The 20,209-nt window shown below is 67.9% G+C and overlaps 1 protein-coding gene across 3 annotated transcripts in view; it reads right to left on the reverse strand.

Moving 5' to 3' along the window:
• Positions 1-474: 474 nt before the first annotated feature.
• Positions 475-20,209, reverse strand: part of SNTA1 (syntrophin alpha 1) — a 48,021-nt gene continuing 28,286 nt past the window's right edge. For 2 of the 3 annotated variants that reach the window (XM_075901500.1, XM_075901501.1), the window contains exons 3-8: positions 14,632-14,833; positions 13,792-13,999; positions 11,013-11,143; positions 2,874-3,070; positions 2,021-2,208; positions 475-1,422 (exon numbers count right to left, since the gene is read on the reverse strand). In XM_075901500.1, coding sequence (XP_075757615.1) covers positions 1,330-1,422; positions 2,021-2,208; positions 2,874-3,070; positions 11,013-11,143; positions 13,792-13,999; positions 14,632-14,833 — 1,019 coding nt within the window. In that variant the 3' untranslated portion in view covers positions 475-1,329. Of the gene's footprint in view, positions 1,423-2,020; positions 2,209-2,820; positions 3,071-11,012; positions 11,144-13,791; positions 14,000-14,631; positions 14,834-20,209 lie in introns of all 3 variants that reach the window. The other variant, XM_075901502.1, reaches the window with a different exon arrangement.

Consider the following 20,209-nt stretch of genomic DNA (forward strand, 5'->3'; position numbering starts at 1 on the left):
CTGCGTGGCTCGGCAGGCTGGACGAGAAGTCAGCACACCATAGCGGAGCTACAGCTATTAAATCCAAAAAGGTCTGGGCACGCTCCGTGGGGCAAAGCCTGAGAGAAAGAAGGTGTAGCAGAGCAGTGTCTGCAATACAAGCGGAACAACTGAGGGGTCTTCCCAAATCCTAAGTAGCACCAGTACTGCTTACAACGCCCCCTGTGAAATCGCTCTGAGCTCCGATCTGCAGCTAGCTGAAATGATTGCAATTTTGATGAACGTTGCTAGAATTTCAAAGTCTGAACCCCCCAAACAGAAAAAAGTCAGTGTCATTATTGCAGTTTTCTCCCGCGATTTCAAGCTCCTCCAGTCAGAACCTCACCGTTACTTTCGCACGATCCTTTGGCAAAACTAAATCAAAGCAGCAGGCCATCTGTGACTTGAAATGCAGAACTGCGACTACCCGGCATAAATCAGGAAACAGACAGTGTCTGTCATCGTGTGTGATGTTTATTTCGCAAAAGAAAAGGAGGGAAAAAAGGATTTTCATGCATGAACTTTTCGTTCATAAAACAAATTGGTTCTGACTGCCCACCTGACAGCCCCCCCCAAAAAAATTAAACCAAAAAGTAAAATTTTCAAGGCGCTCGGAGTTAGCAAAACCACCATCCAAATCTAATGAATAAAAAGGGGGTTAAATGAAGGTTCTTCTAACTGGTTACAGAGTCGTATAAATCAGCAAATATACTTTATCCTCCCTAGTCCCCATCTGTCAAAAGAATACAAAGTTGGCTCAGGTCTCCAAGCCAGCCGTTTCCAAAATGGGTCTCCGAGGAAGAGATGCGTGTTTAAATAGCTAATCTACAGTTCATTTGATGACAAAGGAGGGTTAAAATACGGGGAAAGTTGCCACTTCCCCCTTTCCAACGGAGCTCTAGAAATATAAAACGTTGATACAAACTGGTTCTCGTACAGAAAATATCATCTCCCAAGGCACTAGAGTGAGGGCGGACCCGGGGGCTGCGTGTCCGGCATGGCTATTTCTCAGGCTTGTTTCGAGCGCTGTTCTCGCGGTGGGAATGTCGTTAGTTCTTGAGCGACGCTGCGGAGAACACCCGGGGCAAGCACGCTGGGAGCAGAGACTCGTCCCCGGGCTGGCAGGAGGCAGACCAGCAGTGGTGGGGATTGGGCCAAGGGTCCTGAATATTGAGAAGTTTTCCTGGGCTGTGGCTATTACCCAGCTGTGCGCCTCTTGTCCGAATGGCTTTCATGTGGCGCTGGCCAGGACTGGCCATATGCATAGATCTCGGAGGTTCGGCCTTCTCTCTCGGGCTCCTCCCCAGGCGCCTAGGCCAGCAGCCCGAGCCGGGTCACTTTGGCGGACAGGAATGAGTGGATAATGAAGACGATGGTTTTGGGGCAGGAGTGAAGGTCCAGTTGCTGTAAGAAAGGGGAATATTGGGAATGGTCAGTGCCCTGCTCACACATGCAGGCTCCGCCTTGCTCCTGTGGGGCGGAGGCGGGGGGCTGACACGTGTGGTGAGCTCATGGTGGGGGTTCCTCTTTAGCGCCTCAGGCGCCCAGGCCAGCTGAGCTGGGTGTCCAGGCTTTGGGCTGTTTAACTGCAGCGTATTTGTGGGCCGAGCCCTGGACTCTCCCACCTTGCAGGGCCGGGCGTCCGGACCGAGCCCAAAGGTCTGTACCGCGGGACGAAGCCAGGCGCAGGGAGCTGATGCCTAAGGACCTCTCAGCCGTATGCTGCCCCTCAGGCCGAAGAACAGGACTCCAGCCCGGGGGCCAGGCCTCGTCCCTCACCTCTTTCTAGACACCATGCGGGGTTCCCCCCGGACCGCCTCCCCGTGCTGCACTGCATGTCCAGCAGAGGCACCGGCCGCTACCAGCCCGGCTCCTCTTCTGCAGGAATCCCGCACTGCCCACTGCCCACGCGGCACCCGCCACCGCACTCGGCCCACCCCCTCCGCCTCCTCGGGTCCCGCCGGGCCCGGCCGCAAGCGAGCAGAGCCCCAGGCCAACGCACAATCTCCCCCTCCGCGCTGCCGAAGTCCAGGTAGAGCATCTTGGCCCCGTCGTCGGAGGACATCTGCAGCTTCTCGAAGGGCTGCTGCAGCAGGATGGTCCTGCTGAGCCCGGGCTCCGTGGTGAAGACGGTGAAGCCTTTGTCGATGTGGATGGACAAGGTGCAGTCCCGCCCGTTCCACGTGCAGGCTGGAAGAGAGCGGGGCAGAAAGGCGTCATGCCGGCCCCGTGCTCCCCCCCCCTCGCTCCTGCCGCCCCGGCGCAGGGCTTGGAGCCGCCGCTCGTCACAGGACACGGTGGGGCAGCGGGGGCCACGGTGCAAGCCTGGGGAAATGCCCCTCTGGCGAGGGCAGGGACATGGGACGTCGCTCCCCACTGGCTTCCTGCTGCGCAAAGCCCCAGAGCAGAGCCAAGGGAAGCCGGGAGCACGACGGTGCCTGGGGGGGGGCTGGAGGAAGCGGCTGCCCGGCTCTGTCAGACCCGACAGCCAGCGGCCCCGCAGGTCACTGCCGACGCCTGCGCAGGGCTGAGCGCTCGCTCTTGAGCTGTAGTCACCAGGCTCCCCCGGTAGCTCTGCCCCGGGGGGCAGGCCCAGGCCCCGGCGTTCCCCGAGCCGTGTCACTCCCGCACCTGTGTCCCTCCCTGCCAGCCACGTGTCCCTCTGCCCGTGCCGCGCCGTCCTGACACCCGCGATCCCCAGGGAGGCCAGCGCCCCGCTGCGTGCTGAGCCCAGCGGCTGGGGGGGGCCCAGTGAGAAGGGGCGGAGCGCTGCCTCTGGGGGGCCTGCCTCCCCCACCCCACCACTGCAGGCACGGCTCTGCTGCCCCCCCCCCCACAGCCTCCCTGCTCCGGACCTGTGGAAACTTCCTGCGTGAACTCGGCCGCGCTGTGGCAGCCGTCCACCAGCATCCGCGTCCACGTCGCCAGGTCCCGGTGCGTCTCCACGCTGAACAGGTGCGTCTCCACCCCCTTCTGGGTCCCCGTCCGCAGGGCGAAGGAGAGCTCCGCGTCGTAGGGGAGGGAGCCCTTGGACGGGCCGGAGTGCACCAGCCTGGCCAGGAGAGAGGTGGCGAGAGTCCAAAGAACCCTGCCCTGGCCACCCCCAGCAGCACCGGAGAGCACTGCCACTTGGTGAGGACGTGTTGCCTAGGGGCTAGGGCACTAGCTTCCTAGGAGACCTTCTCTGCCACCTGCTTTTTGGGCAAGTCACTTAATCCCTTTGGCCTGCACCCTCACAGGTGTGCAGGGGCCTAACCTCCATGGGTTCCCAGGGGAGTTAGGATCTTGGCCTCTGCCTCGATTCCCCATTGGTCAGTGGGGTGGGAAGACTCCCCATGAGGGGGCCATGCGAGCGCCTGGCAGCGGCTTGGACATAGTGCGGGCGGAGCCAGGGGGAGCCAGAGCCTCTCCCGGAGGCAGCCGGGCTCGCTCGCCTGCCTGCTTGGGGCTTCCTCTCTCTGCCTGGCCGCAGGGCGGTGGGAGACATGGCCCGGATCGCTCACGGGGCCCCGGCGTTCTCCAGCACCCGCCGGCCGCTCTGCACGTGGCGACAAGGCCACCTCCCGGCCCCGGCCCCGGCCCCGGCCCTGCCCCTGCCCACCCAGCAACTGAGGGAGGGGGCAGAGCGGGGGCCGGCAGCACCGGGAACCCCAAGCAAGCCGCAGGCGCACGCTCCCCGCTCGCTGGGCTGTGCGGCTCCCCGCAGCTGCCCCTGCAATAGGGGAGAGCGGCCAGCAGAGGCCGCTGCAGCCCCGTTTACTGGAGCGCTGCTGAGATCCACAGGAGCAGCTTCCTCCGGCCTCTTACCCCGGCCCCCTCCCCGGGGTGCTGGCCTCTGCCCCGCCCAGCCCCCGGGAGCCCTCAGACACACGGGGCCACGCGCTCGGTCCAGGCACCGTCAGGACCCGGCCCCTACAGGGGGAAGCAGGAGGGAACCGGCGCTAAAGCCCCACATGGCCCACGGGGCACTGCCTGAAAGTGCAGAGACACCTGTGCCCACCCCCGGTCGCCCAGACCCCCGCTCCTGCCCCCCCGCTCTGCTCCTGCCCCCTACCTCCCGCCCAGACCCTGCCCCCCGCTCTGCTCCTGCCCCCTACCTCCCGCCCAGACCCTGCCCCCCGCTCTGCTCCTGCCCCCTATCTCCCGCCCAGACCCTGCCCCCCGCTCTGCTCCTGCCCCCTATCTCCCGCCCAGACCCTGCCCCCCCGCTCTGCTCCTGCCCCCTACCTCCCGCCCAGACCCTGCCCCCCGCTCTGCTCCTGCCCCCTACCTCCCGCCCAGACCCTGCCCCCCCGCTCTGCTCCTGCCCCCTACCTCCCGCCCAGACCCTGCCCCCCCGCTCTGCTCCTGCCCCCTACCTCCCGCCCAGACCCTGCCCCCCGCTCTGCTCCTGCCCCCTATCTCCCGCCCAGACCCTGCCCCCCGCTCTGCTCCTGCCCCCTACCTCCCGCCCAGACCCTGCCCCCCGCTCTGCTCCTGCCCCCTACCTCCCGCCCAGACCCTGCCCCCCCGCTCTGCTCCTGCCCCCTACCTCCCGCCCAGACCCTGCCCCCCCGCTCTGCTCCTGCCCCCTACCTCCCGCCCAGACCCTGCCCCCCGCTCTGCTCCTGCCCCCTATCTCCCGCCCAGACCCTGCCCCCCGCTCTGCTCCTGCCCCACGCCCACACTCGCTCCCCCGCCTCCCACCCAGACCCTGCCCCCCGCCCCACTCGTGCCTCCCACCCACACCCTCGCTCCCCCGCTCCACTGCTGCCCCCACCTACACCCCCACTCTCCCAGTCTGCTCCTGCCCCCCGCCCCGCTCCTGCCCCCCGCCTCCCACCCAGACCCTGCCCCCGGCCTGCTCCTGCCCCCACTCTGCTCCTGCCCTTGCTGCAACCCTGACCCCCACTCCGCTCCTGCCCCCCGCCTCCCGCCCAGACCCTGCCCTTACACTGCTCCTGCATCCTACCTCCTGCCCAGACCCCTCTCTCTCCCCCCGGCAGGCCCCTCCTGTACACTGAACTGCTCATTTTTGTTCCCATCTCAAAGCCATGGCGGGGGGGGGGGGGGGGGGGAGAGAGAGGGGCTCACAAAATCTCCTAGCCCTCGGCTCCCAGAAGAGTTAATCCAGCCTTCGGAGAACCCAAAGCCACAGCACCCCCCCCCCCATGGGGCTGGAGCATGAGGGGAACCCAGCTGGTCTCCCCAAAACGCACCGTGTGCCACCTCTCCGCTGGGGTCCCCCAAAACTCACTCCCTGCCGCCCCCTGTTGGGCTCCCCCGAACTCACCTCCTGCAGCCCCATGCTGGGCTCCCCAAAACTCACCACCTGCCTCCTGCAGCACCCCCCAGCTCCCCTGCCACCCCATGTGTCCTAGGAGTCCCCAGGTGTCCCGCGGAGGATTCAAAACGCCCCAGGGCCCCGGCGCCAGCAGTGCCGCAGGGTTACGCTCCCTGCAGTTGCCAGCATGTGCATGCCTGCGGCCCGGGGGGGTCTGCATGCCATTCTCTGCCCCCCCGAGGGAGCAGCCCACGGAGACACCCACACACCAGGCTGCAGGGGCGCCTGTGCTGGCAGTTGCGAGTGAGTGGCCAGAAGCTGCTCTAACCTGCTGTGCTGCCGATGGCAACAAGGCCCCGGGGTGTCTTAAATCACCCAGGGGTGCCAGGCGGGGCTGGAGGATGCACGAGGACAGGGGGAGTACACGGGGAGCAGCAGCACCCGGAGACTATTACCCCCCGGATCCACTGCCGGGGGGGCCTCCAGGTAAGCACAGCACCTCCTCCTTCCCCCGAGCAACCCCACCACCTCCAAAGCCTGCCCCCTCTCCCCCCCAGAGCCTGCCCCCAATCCCCACCTGCACCCAAGCCCCTCCAGAGCCTGCCCCCAATCCCCACCTGCACCCAAGCCCCCCCAGAGCCTGACCCCTATACCCACCTGCACCCAAGCCCCTCCAGAGCCTGCCCCCAATCCCCACCTGCACCCAAGCCCCTCCAGAGCCTGACCCCAATCCCCACCTGCACCCAAGCCCCCCCAGAGCCTGACCCCTATACCCACCTGCACCCAAGCCCCTCCAGAGCCTGCCCCCAATCCCCACCTGCACCCAAGCCCCCCCAGAGCCTACCCCCAATCCCCACCTGCACCCAAGCCCCTCCAGAGCCTGCCCCCAATCCCCACCTGCACCCAAGCCCCTCCAGAGCCTGCCCCCAATCCCCACCTGCACCCAAGCCCCTCCAGAGCCTGCCCCCAATCCCCACCTGCACCCAAGCCCCTCCAGAGCCTGACCCCAATCCCCACCTGCACCCAAGCCCCTCCAGAGCCTGCCCCCAATCCCCACCTGCACCCAAGCCCCTCCAGAGCCTGACCCCAATCCCCACCTGCACCCAAGCCCCTCCAGAGCCTGACCCCAATCCCCACCTGCACCCAAGCCCCCCCAGAGCCTGACCCCTATACCCACCTGCACCCAAGCCCCTCCAGAGCCTGCCCCCAATCCCCACCTGCACCCAAGCCCCCCCAGAGCCTACCCCCAATCCCCACCTGCACCCAAGCCCCTCCAGAGCCTGCCCCCAATCCCCACCTGCACCCAAGCCCCCCCAGAGCCTGACCCCTATACCCACCTGCACCCAAGCCCCTCCAGAGCCTGACCCCAATCCCCACCTGCACCCAAGCCCCTCCAGAGCCTGACCCCAATCCCCACCTGCACCCAAGCCCCTCCAGAGCCTGCCCCCAATCCCCACCTGCACCCAAGCCCCTCCAGAGCCTGACCCCAATCCCCACCTGCACCCAAGCCCCTCCAGAGCCTGACCCCCAATCCCCACCTGCACCCAAGCCCCTCCAGAGCCTGACCCCTATACCCACCTGCACCCAAGCCCCTCCAGAGCCTGACCCCCAATCCCCACCTGCACCCAAGCCCCTCCAGAGCCTGCCCCCAATCCCCACCTGCACCCAAGCCCCCCCAGAGCCTGACCCCTATACCCACCTGCACCCAAGCCCCTCCAGAGCCTGCCCCCAATCCCCACCTGCACCCAAGCCCCTCCAGAGCCTGACCCCAATCCCCACCTGCACCCAAGCCCCTCCAGAGCCTGACCCCAATCCCCACCTGCACCCAAGCCCCTCCAGAGCCTGACCCCAATCCCCACCTGCACCCAAGCCCCTCCAGAGCCTGCCCCCAATCCCCACCTGCACCCAAGCCCCTCCAGAGCCTGACCCCAATCCCCACCTGCACCCAAGCCCCCCCAGAGCCTGACCCCTATACCCACCTGCACCCAAGCCCCTCCAGAGCCTGCCCCCAATCCCCACCTGCACCCAAGCCCCCCCAGAGCCTACCCCCAATCCCCACCTGCACCCAAGCCCCTCCAGAGCCTGACCCCAATCCCCACCTGCACCCAAGCCCCTCCAGAGCCTACCCCCAATCCCCACCTGCACCCAAGCCCCTCCAGAGCCTGCCCCCAATCCCCACCTGCACCCAAGCCCCTCCAGAGCCTGCCCCCAATCCCCACCTGCACCCAAGCCCCTCCAGAGCCTGCCCCCAATCCCCACCTGCACCCAAGCCCCTCCAGAGCCTGACCCCAATCCCCACCTGCACCCAAGCCCCTCCAGAGCCTGCCCCCAATCCCCACCTGCACCCAAGCCCCTCCAGAGCCTGACCCCAATCCCCACCTGCACCCAAGCCCCTCCAGAGCCTGACCCCAATCCCCACCTGCACCCAAGCCCCCCCAGAGCCTGACCCCTATACCCACCTGCACCCAAGCCCCTCCAGAGCCTGCCCCCAATCCCCACCTGCACCCAAGCCCCCCCAGAGCCTACCCCCAATCCCCACCTGCACCCAAGCCCCTCCAGAGCCTGCCCCCAATCCCCACCTGCACCCAAGCCCCCCCAGAGCCTGACCCCTATACCCACCTGCACCCAAGCCCCTCCAGAGCCTGACCCCAATCCCCACCTGCACCCAAGCCCCTCCAGAGCCTGCCCCCAATCCCCACCTGCACCCAAGCCCCTCCAGAGCCTGCCCCCAATCCCCACCTGCACCCAAGCCCCTCCAGAGCCTGACCCCAATCCCCACCTGCACCCAAGCCCCTCCAGAGCCTGACCCCCAATCCCCACCTGCACCCAAGCCCCTCCAGAGCCTGACCCCTATACCCACCTGCACCCAAGCCCCTCCAGAGCCTGACCCCCAATCCCCACCTGCACCCAAGCCCCTCCAGAGCCTGACCCCAATCCCCACCTGCACCCAAGCCCCTCCAGAGCCTGCCCCCAATCCCCACCTGCACCCAAGCCCCCCCAGAGCCTGACCCCAATCCCCACCTGCACCCAAGCCCCTCCAGAGCCTGCCCCCAATCCCCACCTGCACCCAAGCCCCCCCAGAGCCTGACCCCTATACCCACCTGCACCCAAGCCCCTCCAGAGCCTGACCCCAATCCCCACCTGCACCCAAGCCCCTCCAGAGCCTGACCCCAATCCCCACCTGCACCCAAGCCCCTCCAGAGCCTGCCCCCAATCCCCACCTGCACCCAAGCCCCTCCAGAGCCTGCCCCCAATCGCCACCTGCACCCAAGCCCCTCCAGAGCCTGACCCCAATCCCCACCTGCACCCAAGCCCCTCCAGAGCCTGACCCCCAATCCCCACCTGCACCCAAGCCCCTCCAGAGCCTGCCCCCAATCCCCACCTGCACCCAAGCCCCTCCAGAGCCTGCCCCCAATCCCCACCTGCACCCAAGCCCCTCCAGAGCCTGCCCCCAATCCCCACCTGCACCCAAGCCCCTCCAGAGCCTGCCCCCAATCCCCACCTGCACCCAAGCCCCTCCAGAGCCTGCCCCCAATCCCCACCTGCACCCAAGCCCCTCCAGAGCCTGCCCCCAATCCCCACCTGCACCCAAGACCCTCCAGAGCCTGCCCCCAATCCCCACCTGCACCCAAGCCCCTCCAGAGCCTGACCCCAATCCCCACCTGCACCCAAGCCCCTCCAGAGCCTGCCCCCAATCCCCACCTGCACCCAAGACCCTCCAGAGCCTGCCCCCAATCCCCACCTGCACCCAAGCCCCCCCAGAGCCTGACCCCTATACCCACCTGCACCCAAGCCCCTCCAGAGCCTGACCCCCAAGCCTTGCTCCAGCCCAGAGCCTACCCCCAGCACCCAAACTCCCTCCCAGAACCCACACCCCTCCCCCGCCCAAACACCCTCTTGGAGCCTCAGGCCAGGGGTGAGGATGGGGGGCGAGTTCGAGTGGGGGAGGGGGGCGGGCTCCAGGCACCACCAACATTTCTGCCACCCTGCCGCCGGGCGCACGAGCAGGGGGCGCTGGCTCCGGGCTTTGAGAGGCTGCGTGGGTTTATTCTTGGGGGAATTCCCAGACCCTCAAAGGTATTTAGGCTCAATGGATCTGCACCGAGATTCCCGCGGCCTGTTGTCCTGGACCAGGGCATGTCTAGCCCCTGTGCCTGCCGCTGGCCACCAGGGGGCAGTAGAACTCCGGGAACGGGGCACCCGGCGAGGGCAGGTCTCGGCTCCGGTGCCAGTGGGGCCCGGCCGGTGGGGCCCGCGGGGCCCGGCGGGTGCTGCTCAGCGGGCAGACAGGCTCCGCCGCAGGCAAGGCCCCGAGGCATGGCGTCTCGTGGGCTGTGCCGAGATCTGGGGGGAAGAGGGGGCAGGGACCCCACAGCCGGACAGCCACCGGTCCTGCCCCACCTCCCAGCTGCCTCAGGCCTGCCAGAGGGGACCAGCGAGCAGGCCAAGCTGCCACGCTGCCCCCTCCTCCAGCTCCGAGAGCCTCCTGAGGAGCTGATCTGCCCCCTGCCCCTGCCAGAATCAGGACAAACCTCCTCCTCCTCCCCTCCCCTTCCCCCTGCCCCCCCCCGGCACACACAGGGGGTGTCTAGACTAGGGTTTCACAAACACTTCCCCTGCGTCTAGACTGCAGCCGCGTTCTTTGCAAAGTAAATCGAAAGAAGGCGGCAGTCTTTTCTTTTCGATCGCGGTAAACCTCGTTTTCTGAGAATCACGCCTTTTTTCTTACGTACTCTTTCCCAAACAGGCGCTATCGAATGCAAACTCTGCTGTCTCGAAAAATCTGCTTGTAGTCTAGACGCTCTTTCGAAAGAGGCTTGTAGTCTGGACGCAGCCAGACGTGTCAAAACTACACCCCTCTGTCGGCAGAGGGCTGGAAATTACACGTATCGAAAGCGCAAACGAAGCAGGGATTTAAATATCCCGCGCTTCATTTGCATAACGGCAGCTGCTGCTTTTTTTCCAAAATGGGGCTTTTCGAAAAAACCAGCAGTTTAGACGGGACATTTTCGACAGAAATGGCCCGTTTCGAAAGATCCTGTACTCCTCATCCCCGCGTCATATGCGCTTTCGACACGTCTAATTTACATCCCTCTGTCGGCAGAGGGGTATAGTTTAGAGGTACCCACAGCTGGGGCGGGCCCCTAGACTCCACAATGACACCCCCTAATTCTGCTTCATTTGTACCCGCCAGTGCTCGCTTGGCCCACCGCCGGCCACAGCCTGAGTCCCCCCCTCGCCGGTTCCAACCCCGACCCGCACCCAGCTCTGGGCTTGGCTGAATCCGAGCCGGGCCAGTCCCGCAGACAGGCCACAGGGATCGGTCGCGGCTCCAGCACTCAGCGGCCAGCCCCACACTTGGCCTGGGATCCTGAACTCCAGAGTGGGCCATCCCAGTGCCAAGCACCGCGACCCTCCCCTCGGCCACGGGGACAAACCCACCCTTTGCTGCTGACCAATCTGCCCCTCCGTGGGGGAGATGAGCTCCAGCGATGGACCAGGTGAGGAGCAGAGGCTGCATGACCTGGGCAACCAACTTCCCCACCCCCTGCCTCAGTTTCCCCATCTGTCACATGGGGCTCACAGTGCTACCCTGCTTTGTGAAGAGCGACCCAGTGAGGGGAGGGGCCGGGCGCGCGAGGGCTCGCTGGGTGGCGGCTGCCTGGGGTCTGTCCCACCACCGCTGCTTGGCTCAGGCCGGGCGGCTGCCTGCCCCGGCCGGCACACGCACCTGGTGGCGATGAGCGGGTAGCTGTGGCTTGGCTTGTTCAGCGCGTCCCGGGTCTGCGGGAGGCTGCCGTAGAACAGGAGCTCCTTCTCCGTGAGGATGCTGAGGATGTTCTTCGTCCCGTCGCCAGGGAGCTGGAACAGCAGGCATGTGGCTGAATGGGCCGCAGAAGAGCCCTGCCCAGAGACCGGCGCCGGGGGGACCCGGTGCGCATGGGCGGGGCCGTACCGAGTGGGACCAGGAGGTGGCTGATTTGCGGTGGTTCAGCGCTGGGGGGGGGGCGCCAACCAGGCGATTTGGGGTGCTCCAAAAGAGCTGGGGGAGCAGGTAAGTGTGGGGCTCTGGTGCCCCCTGTGCAAGAGGCATGTGGGGGGACAGACGGGGTCTGCAGGCCACAGATGGAACCCCCGTGGACGGGGGCTGCTGCGGCTCGCTGAGATGAAGGAGGCCACTTGTGTGACCCTCTCTCTATTCACGGCCCCTCACTGCTTTTCTCTGATCCCCCCTCCTGCCAGACCCACCTCCAGCCAGGGAGGGGGCGAGGGGCCTGGGGCAGGTACCCAGGGCAATGGGGTGCAGGCTGAGCACTAGGGACCTGGGGCAAGTACCCAGGGGAGTGGGGTGCAAGCTGGGTGGGAGAGGCCTGGAGCGGGTACCCAGGGGAGTGGGGTGCAGGCTGGGCGCCAGGGGTGGGTGCCCAGGGGAGAGGGTGCAGGCTGGGTGCGAGGGGCCCGGGACGGGTGCCATGGAGAGTGGGGTGCAGGCTGGGCACCAGGAGTGGGTACCTAGAGGAGGGGGTGCAGGGCTGGGCGCCAGGGGCCCGGGGCGGGTACCAGGGGAGGGGGTGCAGGGCTGGGCGCCAGGGGCCCGGGGCAGGTACCAGGGGAGGGGGTGCAGGGCTGGGCGCCAGGGGCCCGGGGCGGGTACCAGGGGAGGGGGTGCAGGGCTGGGCGCCAGGGGCCCGGGGCGGGTACCAGGGGAGGGGGTGCAGGGCTGGGCGCCAGGGGCCCGGGGCGGGTACCAGGGGAGGGGGTGCAGGGCTGGGCGCCAGGGGCCCGGGGCGGGTACCAGGGGAGGGGGTGCAGGGCTGGGCGCCAGGGGCCCAGGGCAGGTACCAGGGGAGGGGGTGCAGGGCTGGGCGCCAGGGGCCCGGGGCGGGTACCAGGGGAGGGGGTGCAGGGCTGGGTACGAGGGACCCGGGGCAGGTACCAGGGGAGGGGGTGCAGGGCTAGGCGCCAGGGGCCCGGGGCGGGTACCAGGGGAGGGGGTGCAGGGCTGGGCGCCAGGGGCCAGGGGCGGGTACCAGGGGAGGGGGTGCAGGGCTGGGCGCCAGGGGCCCGGGGCGGGTACCAGGGGAGGGGAAGCAGGGCTGGGCGCCAGGGGCCCGGGGCGGGTACCAGGGGAGGGGGTGCAGGGCTGGGCGCCAGGGGCCCAGGGCAGGTACCAGGGGAGGGGGTGCAGGGCTGGGCGCCAGGGGCCCGGGTCGGGTATCAGGGGAGGGGGTGCAGGGCTAGGCGCCAGGGGCCCGGGGCGGGTACCAGGGGAGGGGGTGCAGGGCTGGGCGCCAGGGGCCCAGGGCAGGTACCAGGGGAGGGGGTGCAGGGCTGGGCGCCAGGGGCCCGGGGCGGGTACCAGGGGAGGGGGTGCAGGGCTGGGTACGAGGGACCCGGGGCAGGTACCAGGGGAGGGGGTGCAGGGCTGGGCGCCAGGGGCCCGGGGCGGGTACCAGGGGAGGGGGTGCAGGGCTGGGCGCCAGGGGCCCAGGGCAGGCACCAGGGGAGGGGGTGCAGGGCTGGGCGCCAGGGGCCCGGGGCGGGTACCAGGGGAGGGGGTGCAGGGCTGGGTACGAGGGACCCGGGGCAGGTACCAGGGGAGGGGGTGCAGGGCTGGGCGCCAGGGGCCCGGGGCGGGTACCAGGGGAGGGGGTGCTGGGCTGGGCGCCAGGGGCCCAGGGCAGGTACCAGGGGAGGGGGTGCAGGGCTGGGCGCCAGGGGCCCGGGTCGGGTATCAGGGGAGGGGGTGCAGGGCTAGGCGCCAGGGGCCCGGGGCGGGTACCAGGGGAGGGGGTGCAGGGCTGGGCGCCAGGGGCCCGGGGCGGGTACCAGGGGAGGGGGTGCAGGGCTGGGCGCCAGGGGCCCGGGGCGGGTACCAGGGGAGGGGGTGCAGGACTGGGCGCCAGGGGCCCGGGGCGGGTACCAGGGGAGGGGGTGCAGGGCTGGGCGCCAGGGGCCCGGGGCGGGTACCAGGGGAGGGGGTGCAGGGCTGGGCGCCAGGGGCCCGGGGCGGGTACCAGGGGAGGGGGTGCAGGGCTGGGCGCCAGGGGCCCGGGGCGGGTACCAGGGGAGGGGGTGCTGGGCTGGGCGCCAGGGGCCCGGGGCGGGTACCAGGGGAGGGGGTGCTGGGCTGGGCGCCAGGGGCCCGGGGCGGGTACCAGGGGAGGGGGTGCAGGGCTGGGCGCCAGGGGCCCGGGGCGGGTACCAGGGGAGGGGGTGCAGGGCTGGGCGCCAGGGGCCCGGGGTGGGTACCAGGGGAGGGGGTGCAGGGCTGGGCGCCAGGGGCCCAGGGCGGGTACCAGGGGAGGGGTGCAGGGCTAGGCGCCAGGGGCCCAGGGCAGGTACCAGGGGAGGGGGTGCAGGGCTGGGCTGCAGGTCACTGGCAGAGCTGTGGGAGAAGAGCGGGCAGCAGAGAGCGGCTGGTGACAGGGGCTGAGGGGCCCGGCGGGCGCTGGGCGGGGAACCCTGCCCCACAACCCAGGGGACGCAGCCCCCGAGAGGCCGGGTACCTGCTCCGTGAGCCAGCCGACGTGCTTGATTTCTTTGCTCCCCGCGACTCCGGCTGCTGCCAGCAGGGCTCTCAGCTCCTCTTTGACTCTGGGCAGCAGGGCGCTGGCGTTGGCGTGAATGGCGCTGAACCAGGACTGGGCCGTCACCTCGTCTTTGGCCCGCAGGAAGAGGGGGATCCGCCCGTCCGCCGAGCACACGTCCAGGTACCTGCGGAGGGGGTTGTGGCCCGGGTCCGCGTGGCAGGAAGAGCCGAGGGCTCGCTCCCCTTCACGCTTCGGCCTCCGCCTCGCGGTCCCTGCAGTGCTGTGTTCCGGAGCCGCTAGCCACCCGTTCTAGGGCTGCCCACGCGCCCCCGGGCAGCGCCAGGGCCCCGGCGCCACTCGCCTCCCCCAGGGCCTGCCATTGGGCGGCGTTTGCCCGCATGGGCGAGTGGCTTTGGCGGGGGCTCACGTCACTCCTCTCGCGGCACGACCCACACGGCCCTGTGCTGGGGGCGCGGCTCGGGGGGCCCCGGGCCCCGCAGCAGGAGCTGAAGGAGGCTCCTTGCGCTGCTGTTCCGCTCGCTAAGCCAGGGAGGGGACGCGGGTCAGGACTCCCTAGGAGCTGCCCGGCAGCCGGGCGCCCAGCCCCACGTGGTGCTGCCAGAGAAGAGCAGGGTCTGCACTGCTCAAGGGAAGGAGGCGTCCGTCCACTTCCCCAGCGCCCTCCTAGCTATTCCCGAGGCCCACGGCCCGGCCTGCCAATCCCCCGGCCCACGATGGAGTAGGACCCGGACCCCTGGGCAGGGAACAGGCGGGTCGTGCTCTGGACGGGGGCTCAGACCGCAGGCGCTGGGTTACCTGTTCTCGGGGTCGCTGGGGAGACACTTCCGTGCCAGGTAGCACATTTTCAGGGGCACGTTCTTCCCTTCCTTGAGGTCTCTCAGGGACAGGATGGGCGAGGCCTGCTTCTGAAGGGAGGCAGCGGGCGCGGGGTCCCAGCTGACGGTGGCCCCGGACGAGGAGTTCTTGAAATACGGCGAGATCTCCTTCATGTACTTCACTGGAGCGGGGGGAGACGCCTGGTCAAAGGCACAAATCCCTCCCCATGGAGAGCGTCCCCCTTCCCTGCCCCCTCGGGGTTCCCCAGCCCTGCACGGCCGCCCCAGTGTCAGCCCGGAGCCCCACAGACGGGGCGGCAGAACACACGGCACCCGGAGCCTGCAGTCCCCTCAGCCGCGCCCTGGCCTCAGCCACCCCTGCTCGCCGGCCCACGCTGCGGCAGGGAGCCCAGCCACGGGCAGCCGCCCACGCACCGGGGCTGCACCTCCCAGGAGACGGGAGATATTCCTACCTGGCACCAGCAGGGACTCCAGGGCCCAGGTGCGGGGCCGGGCACCATTTCTCCCTTCAACAGGGAAGCACGAAAGCGGGACCCGTTCTGGCTGAACCCGCGCGTCTCCGCTACAGCCTCCGTGTGCCCGGCAGCCTGGCAGGGCGGGGAGCCAGGCCCCGGCCCCGCTGCCAACGGCCCTGGGAAACGCAGGTCTCAGCTCTGCGATCACACCCACCCCCACCGTCCCTGCAAAGACGAGCGAGAGCGCCCGGAGGTGGGGCCGCACACACTCAGACACCTCCGGGGCCGGGTCTCCCAGCCGGCACCACGATCGGTGGCCAGGACCTCAGCCCGTTGGAGCACTGGAAGAGCTGGTGCCACCCAGGGCAGAAACGTGAGCTGCCTTTCCCCTGTACGGCCCCCAGGGCGGCAGGACCGTGGACGAGCCCCGTGGGCCTCACGGACGTGCCGGCTACTCGCTTTCGTTCTGAGCGCTGGCCCGTGGCTAGTGAAGTGCCCTGGGCCCCCGCCAGCACGGTGTCTCTAGCAAGGTGGGTCACAGCAGATGCGCCCTGGGAAGCGCCTGCCGGTCTCGCCTTTCCCCGGGGCAACGCAAGGCCGTGGCTAGCGGCTGGGCAGACGCACACAGACAGGAGACAGGTAGCTAACCCCCAGGGCGAGCGGAAACGGCCCTGGCCTGCGACCGGCTGGCGAGGAGCCCCACGGACGCCCGTGGCTGTAAGTGCTCGGGGTGAATTCCCTGCTGCTGCGTTCCCGCTTTCCCTTCCCCAACAAACCAGCCACGTTTTCTCTGGGCTGGGGAAAACCCGGGGCCCTGCACTCGGCCGTGTGGCCATCAGAGCAGGGGGGCATGTGCCTCTCCTGCCCGAGGAAGCCACGAGGTCCCCCCGGAGGGACCAGTGCTTCCCGGCGATGGCCCACGCTGCCGGAGCTGCTTGGGGCAGGCAGCGCGAGGCCGCGCTTGTTTGGGCCTTAAAGCGCCCACAGCGGGCAGGGTGGCACGTCGGATGCCCAGCTGTGTGCCCAGCTGTGTGCAGTGCGTGTGCAGTGCGTGTGCAGCGCGTGTGCCCACCTGTGTGCAGCGCGTGTGCCCACCTGTGTGCAGGGCGTGTGCCCACCTGTGTGCAGGGCGTGTGCAGCGCGTGTGCCCACCTGTGTGCAGTGCGTGTGCAGCGCGTGTGCCCACCTGTGTGCAGTGCGTGTGCAGCGCGTGTGCCCACCTGTGTGCAGCGCGTGTGCCCACCTGTGTGCAGTGCGTGTGCAGCGCGTGTGCCCAGCTGTGTGCTGCGCTCTGGCGCTGCGGGTCCAAGGCAATCCAGTGGGCAGTGATGGTGACCGGCTGCAGACCTTGCCTAATGCAGGTCGGGGGGTCGTAGGGGAGAAGGGCAGGAGCACATGGTTCTCCCACTTCTGCCAGCACCCGTGTCCCAGCCACCCGCGGGGGAAAATCCCAAAGCAGCCACGGCAGAGCCATGGCTCCCGGGCTGCTCCCTGGCTGCCTGCGGCACTTCTGGGCAGGCGGCGGAGGGGAGACGGCCACCGGCCCTGTTCCCAAGCCCTTCCTCCATGGGAGTCCCTTTTTAGACAGCCCCAGGGCAGGCTGTGCCCAGCTGGCCAAGCAGGCCCCTTGGCTGGCGTTTCCGTTTGAATCCCTCTCCTTGCCTGTCTCCCAGTCTCTCCCGGGCTGCCTGCCGGCCCAGGCAAGAGGCACTTCCAAAGCCATGCCAATGGCTGGCCAGACCTCAGCCAGGAGCAGCTCACCTGCCCCTTGGGCAGCCCGTGTGCTAGCCAGGGGTGCTGGTGTTTGGGCCTGGGGTGCGTGCAGCAGGCGGCTGGACTCCCGGGTGTGCATTCCCCAAGGCTGCCTGCGGCAGGACGCCGGGACGCCTGTGACGCGGGAGGAGCTGTGGGGGGAGGGAGAAACACGATACACCCGAGTGGGAACTATTTCCAACCCAGAAGCAGCCGGGCTTCGCTAGGAGACAGGACTCACAAACCTCCCCCCCCCGCCTCTGCTGCAGGGAGCCGCCGCGCCGCGCTCAGAGAACGCGGAGAAGCGGGGCCAGCGCCTGTCCCGCCAGGAGCTCAGCCCTTCCTGACGCTCACGCCCAGTACGTCTGAGGGACGTTTGCGCTGATGCAGGCTGCTCTCGGCCGCCCAGCCGACAGGCGGCTCAAAGCCCTGGGACGCCAGCCAGGACTGCTGGAAGCACGGCCTGGTGGACGGACTGGCCCAGCTGAGAGGCAGGTGGGGTGTGCAGGGCAAAGCAGGGCACGCCTGCTCGCTGGCACTGGGAAAGGGCGCTGAGCCTCAAGGGCATGAAAGAAGGCAGGGGGCTGCACGTTCGGCGACTGGAACAGGTCACCCAGGAGGGCTCAGGGGCTGCACGGGCCGGCACGTTGCCATGTCTGAAGTCACTGAGGTTAATAGTATCAGTCCCCCCCAGGCCAGGTGGGAGCTGAGCACGCGTCGGGTGGGCACGCCTAGTGGTTACAGCAGTGAGCTAGGACTCCGCAGACTTGTTCTACTGTATCTTTCCAAGCCCCCCGCTTGCTCCCACGTGGCCGCCAGCCCCCTCTTGCCCCGCGGGCAAGTCTGTTTCCCCCTCTCTGAAACGGGGAGCACGACTCTGGGAGACTTGGCTTGGCAGCCCAAGGTGCTACCGCGGTGCACAGCCCAGCTCGTATGCAAATTCGAGGCTAGTAAGAGGAGGGGCTGGGCCTCCGAATGCAAGACAAGCTCAGGGCCGACAGGCAGTAGCAGAGAAGAGCAGCCTGCCTGCTGCCGCGCGGCCCTCGGGCGATCCCGGCGGGTCTCGGCTCGGTACTGCGGGGAGCTCCGGGAACGGCCCGCCTAGCCACAGCCTGGCCCTGGGCGCGAGGGGACTGCCCCGCTTGGTCCCTCCGGGGCACCGGCCGCAGTCGGAGGACAGGGCCCTGGGCTAGGCAGCCCTTTGGGTGACGGACAGCAGGGTGGCCGGTCCTACGTTCTCGCAGCTCCCGGAGCACCGTGCGCTCCCTCCGCAGGCCGACGCTCCTGGGCCCTTCACCCTGCTACACGACCGCCTCCAGGCACTGCTGTGCAGCGGAGACACGACTGTTCTTGGGGCCTGAAACTCCGTCTCCAGTCCCAGCCAAGCGGCCCGAGCGCAAACCCAGAGCTCCAGTGCTGCATCCGTCCACGGAGCCTGCCGTCCCGCCACTAGGGCCTTTCTCTGAGACCCGCCCCCCAACCTTTCCACTGGCTCCCTGGTCGCCCTCGGCCTGCTCAGGCCCCCAGCAGGGACCCTGGCCCCGTTCCCGTCTGGCTGGGGGCCGAAGGCTGCCCACACGCCCCTTCTGAGTCACTCTGCATCCAGCCTCCAAACCGACAGCCCCATGGGTGCGTCCGGGAACCCTGGGGGCCTGCACGTGTCTTTGGGTGAGGCTCAGAGCCGGGCACCCCCTGGGAACCGCGAGCGATACTCCCTGCCGGCCCAGAGAGAAGGCAGCCGGGCCGGCTTGGGCTCACGGGATCGCAAGGGGGAACCGGGTGCAGTTACCCTGAGCTGTGACAGCCCCAGTGGAGGAGCAGTGAGGGTGCCCCATCTATCCCGGCAAGGCTGGGCAGTGGGGGGAACTGTGGGCTCAGGGAGGCTAACCCCTGGCCCCGCCCACCCCTTCTGCCCGAGGCCCCGCCCCTCCTGCTGAGGCTCCGCCCCTCCTGCTGAGGCTCAACACTGGGGTGTGAAGTATCGAGTAACTGACTAATCGAACAGTCGATGCATTTTTGCGCTGACTATTCGATTAGTTGATAGGGAGCCTGGCTGACAGGGAGTTGAAAGCGCCGCGTGGAGCCCGGGGTCAGCTGGGGACAGAGGCAGCAAGGGGGGGAAGTGACCAGTCGACTAGTCGTTCACATCCCTACTCACCCCTTATCCCCATGGGGCTGCCAGCCCCAGGCCACCCAGCTGTCCCCCTCCCGCAGCCCTGGAGCTCCTGCAGGATGAGTGGTGCGGCCTGCACCCCCCTAGTCCTAGAGCGCCTGATGGCCCCGCTAGGCCAAGCCCAGCGCCCTGGCCACGGGAGAGCCCCCCGCAGCACAGCGCCGGGAAGCAGGAAGGGGCAGAGCCATGCAAGGCCAGTTAGGGAGATTCGGCCATTCCCTGCCTTCCATGCTGGGTGCACAGTGCCAACCAGCACGGCGCTGCCTTCACGGGGCAGCTGTTGGCACTGGCACATGGGCTGCTGAGAGGACGAACAGAAGCCAGGCGAGAGACGAACCCGCCTTGGCACCTGTCGGCCTTTACACACGCGTCTGAGCTGGATCCTTAACCAGACCAGGACCAGCCGCCTGGGAAAGGGGGACAGAGCTCCCCAAGAACGAACAGAAGGAGCAGCGACAACAATCGGGGAACGGTGAATAACTAAGCGGACAAGAGATCCCGCGGTTAACTGGGCATGAGCAAACCCGACCCACTTTATCGGGCGACATGTAAGCTCAGAACTCGATGCAACGCAATGGAGCCCTCGCCGGCGGGCTATCTGCGCCCCCCAGGGAGCGGGGCCCAGGACAAGCAGCAATGCAGGGGCTCAGCAAGGCGAGCCCAGAGTCTACAACCTGTGAGCCTAGAAAGCGTAAACAAACACGAAACAGTTTGCCTCGCACCAGCCAGCTCCCTCCCCAGCCTGACATCCCGGGTCACTCTGGTGGGTGAACATGGACCCTCCAGCCCAGCCATGGAGAGGCCAGAACTAGCTGCACCAAAGCAGGGCTCAGCGCTGGAACTAGAACTGGTAAAACGTGTTTCATCAAGTAAACTGTAACTGCTGAAAATGTCAGTGGCTACTCGGCTGCACAGGGGGCCAGGCAGCTCCCTGGGGGCCGGCGCACATGGGGAGCCGGCGTAAAAGGCAATACAGAGGCAGAAGCGTGGAGAAAAGGGGGGCAGACAGCTCCCTGGGGGCTGGTATGTGCCAAGAGCGAGCCCCCTGGGCATGTCGGGAGCCCGGGTATAACCGCGAAGGTTAACCGATGTGCCCAGGCTCGTCGGTTAACTCCACACGGTTGCACTGTCACAGCCTTAGCTACAGCTCAGCAACA

The sequence above is a fragment of the Pelodiscus sinensis genome, chromosome 18 (genome assembly GCF_049634645.1).
Source record: "Pelodiscus sinensis isolate JC-2024 chromosome 18, ASM4963464v1, whole genome shotgun sequence".
NCBI classification, from domain to species: domain Eukaryota; kingdom Metazoa; phylum Chordata; order Testudines; family Trionychidae; genus Pelodiscus; species Pelodiscus sinensis.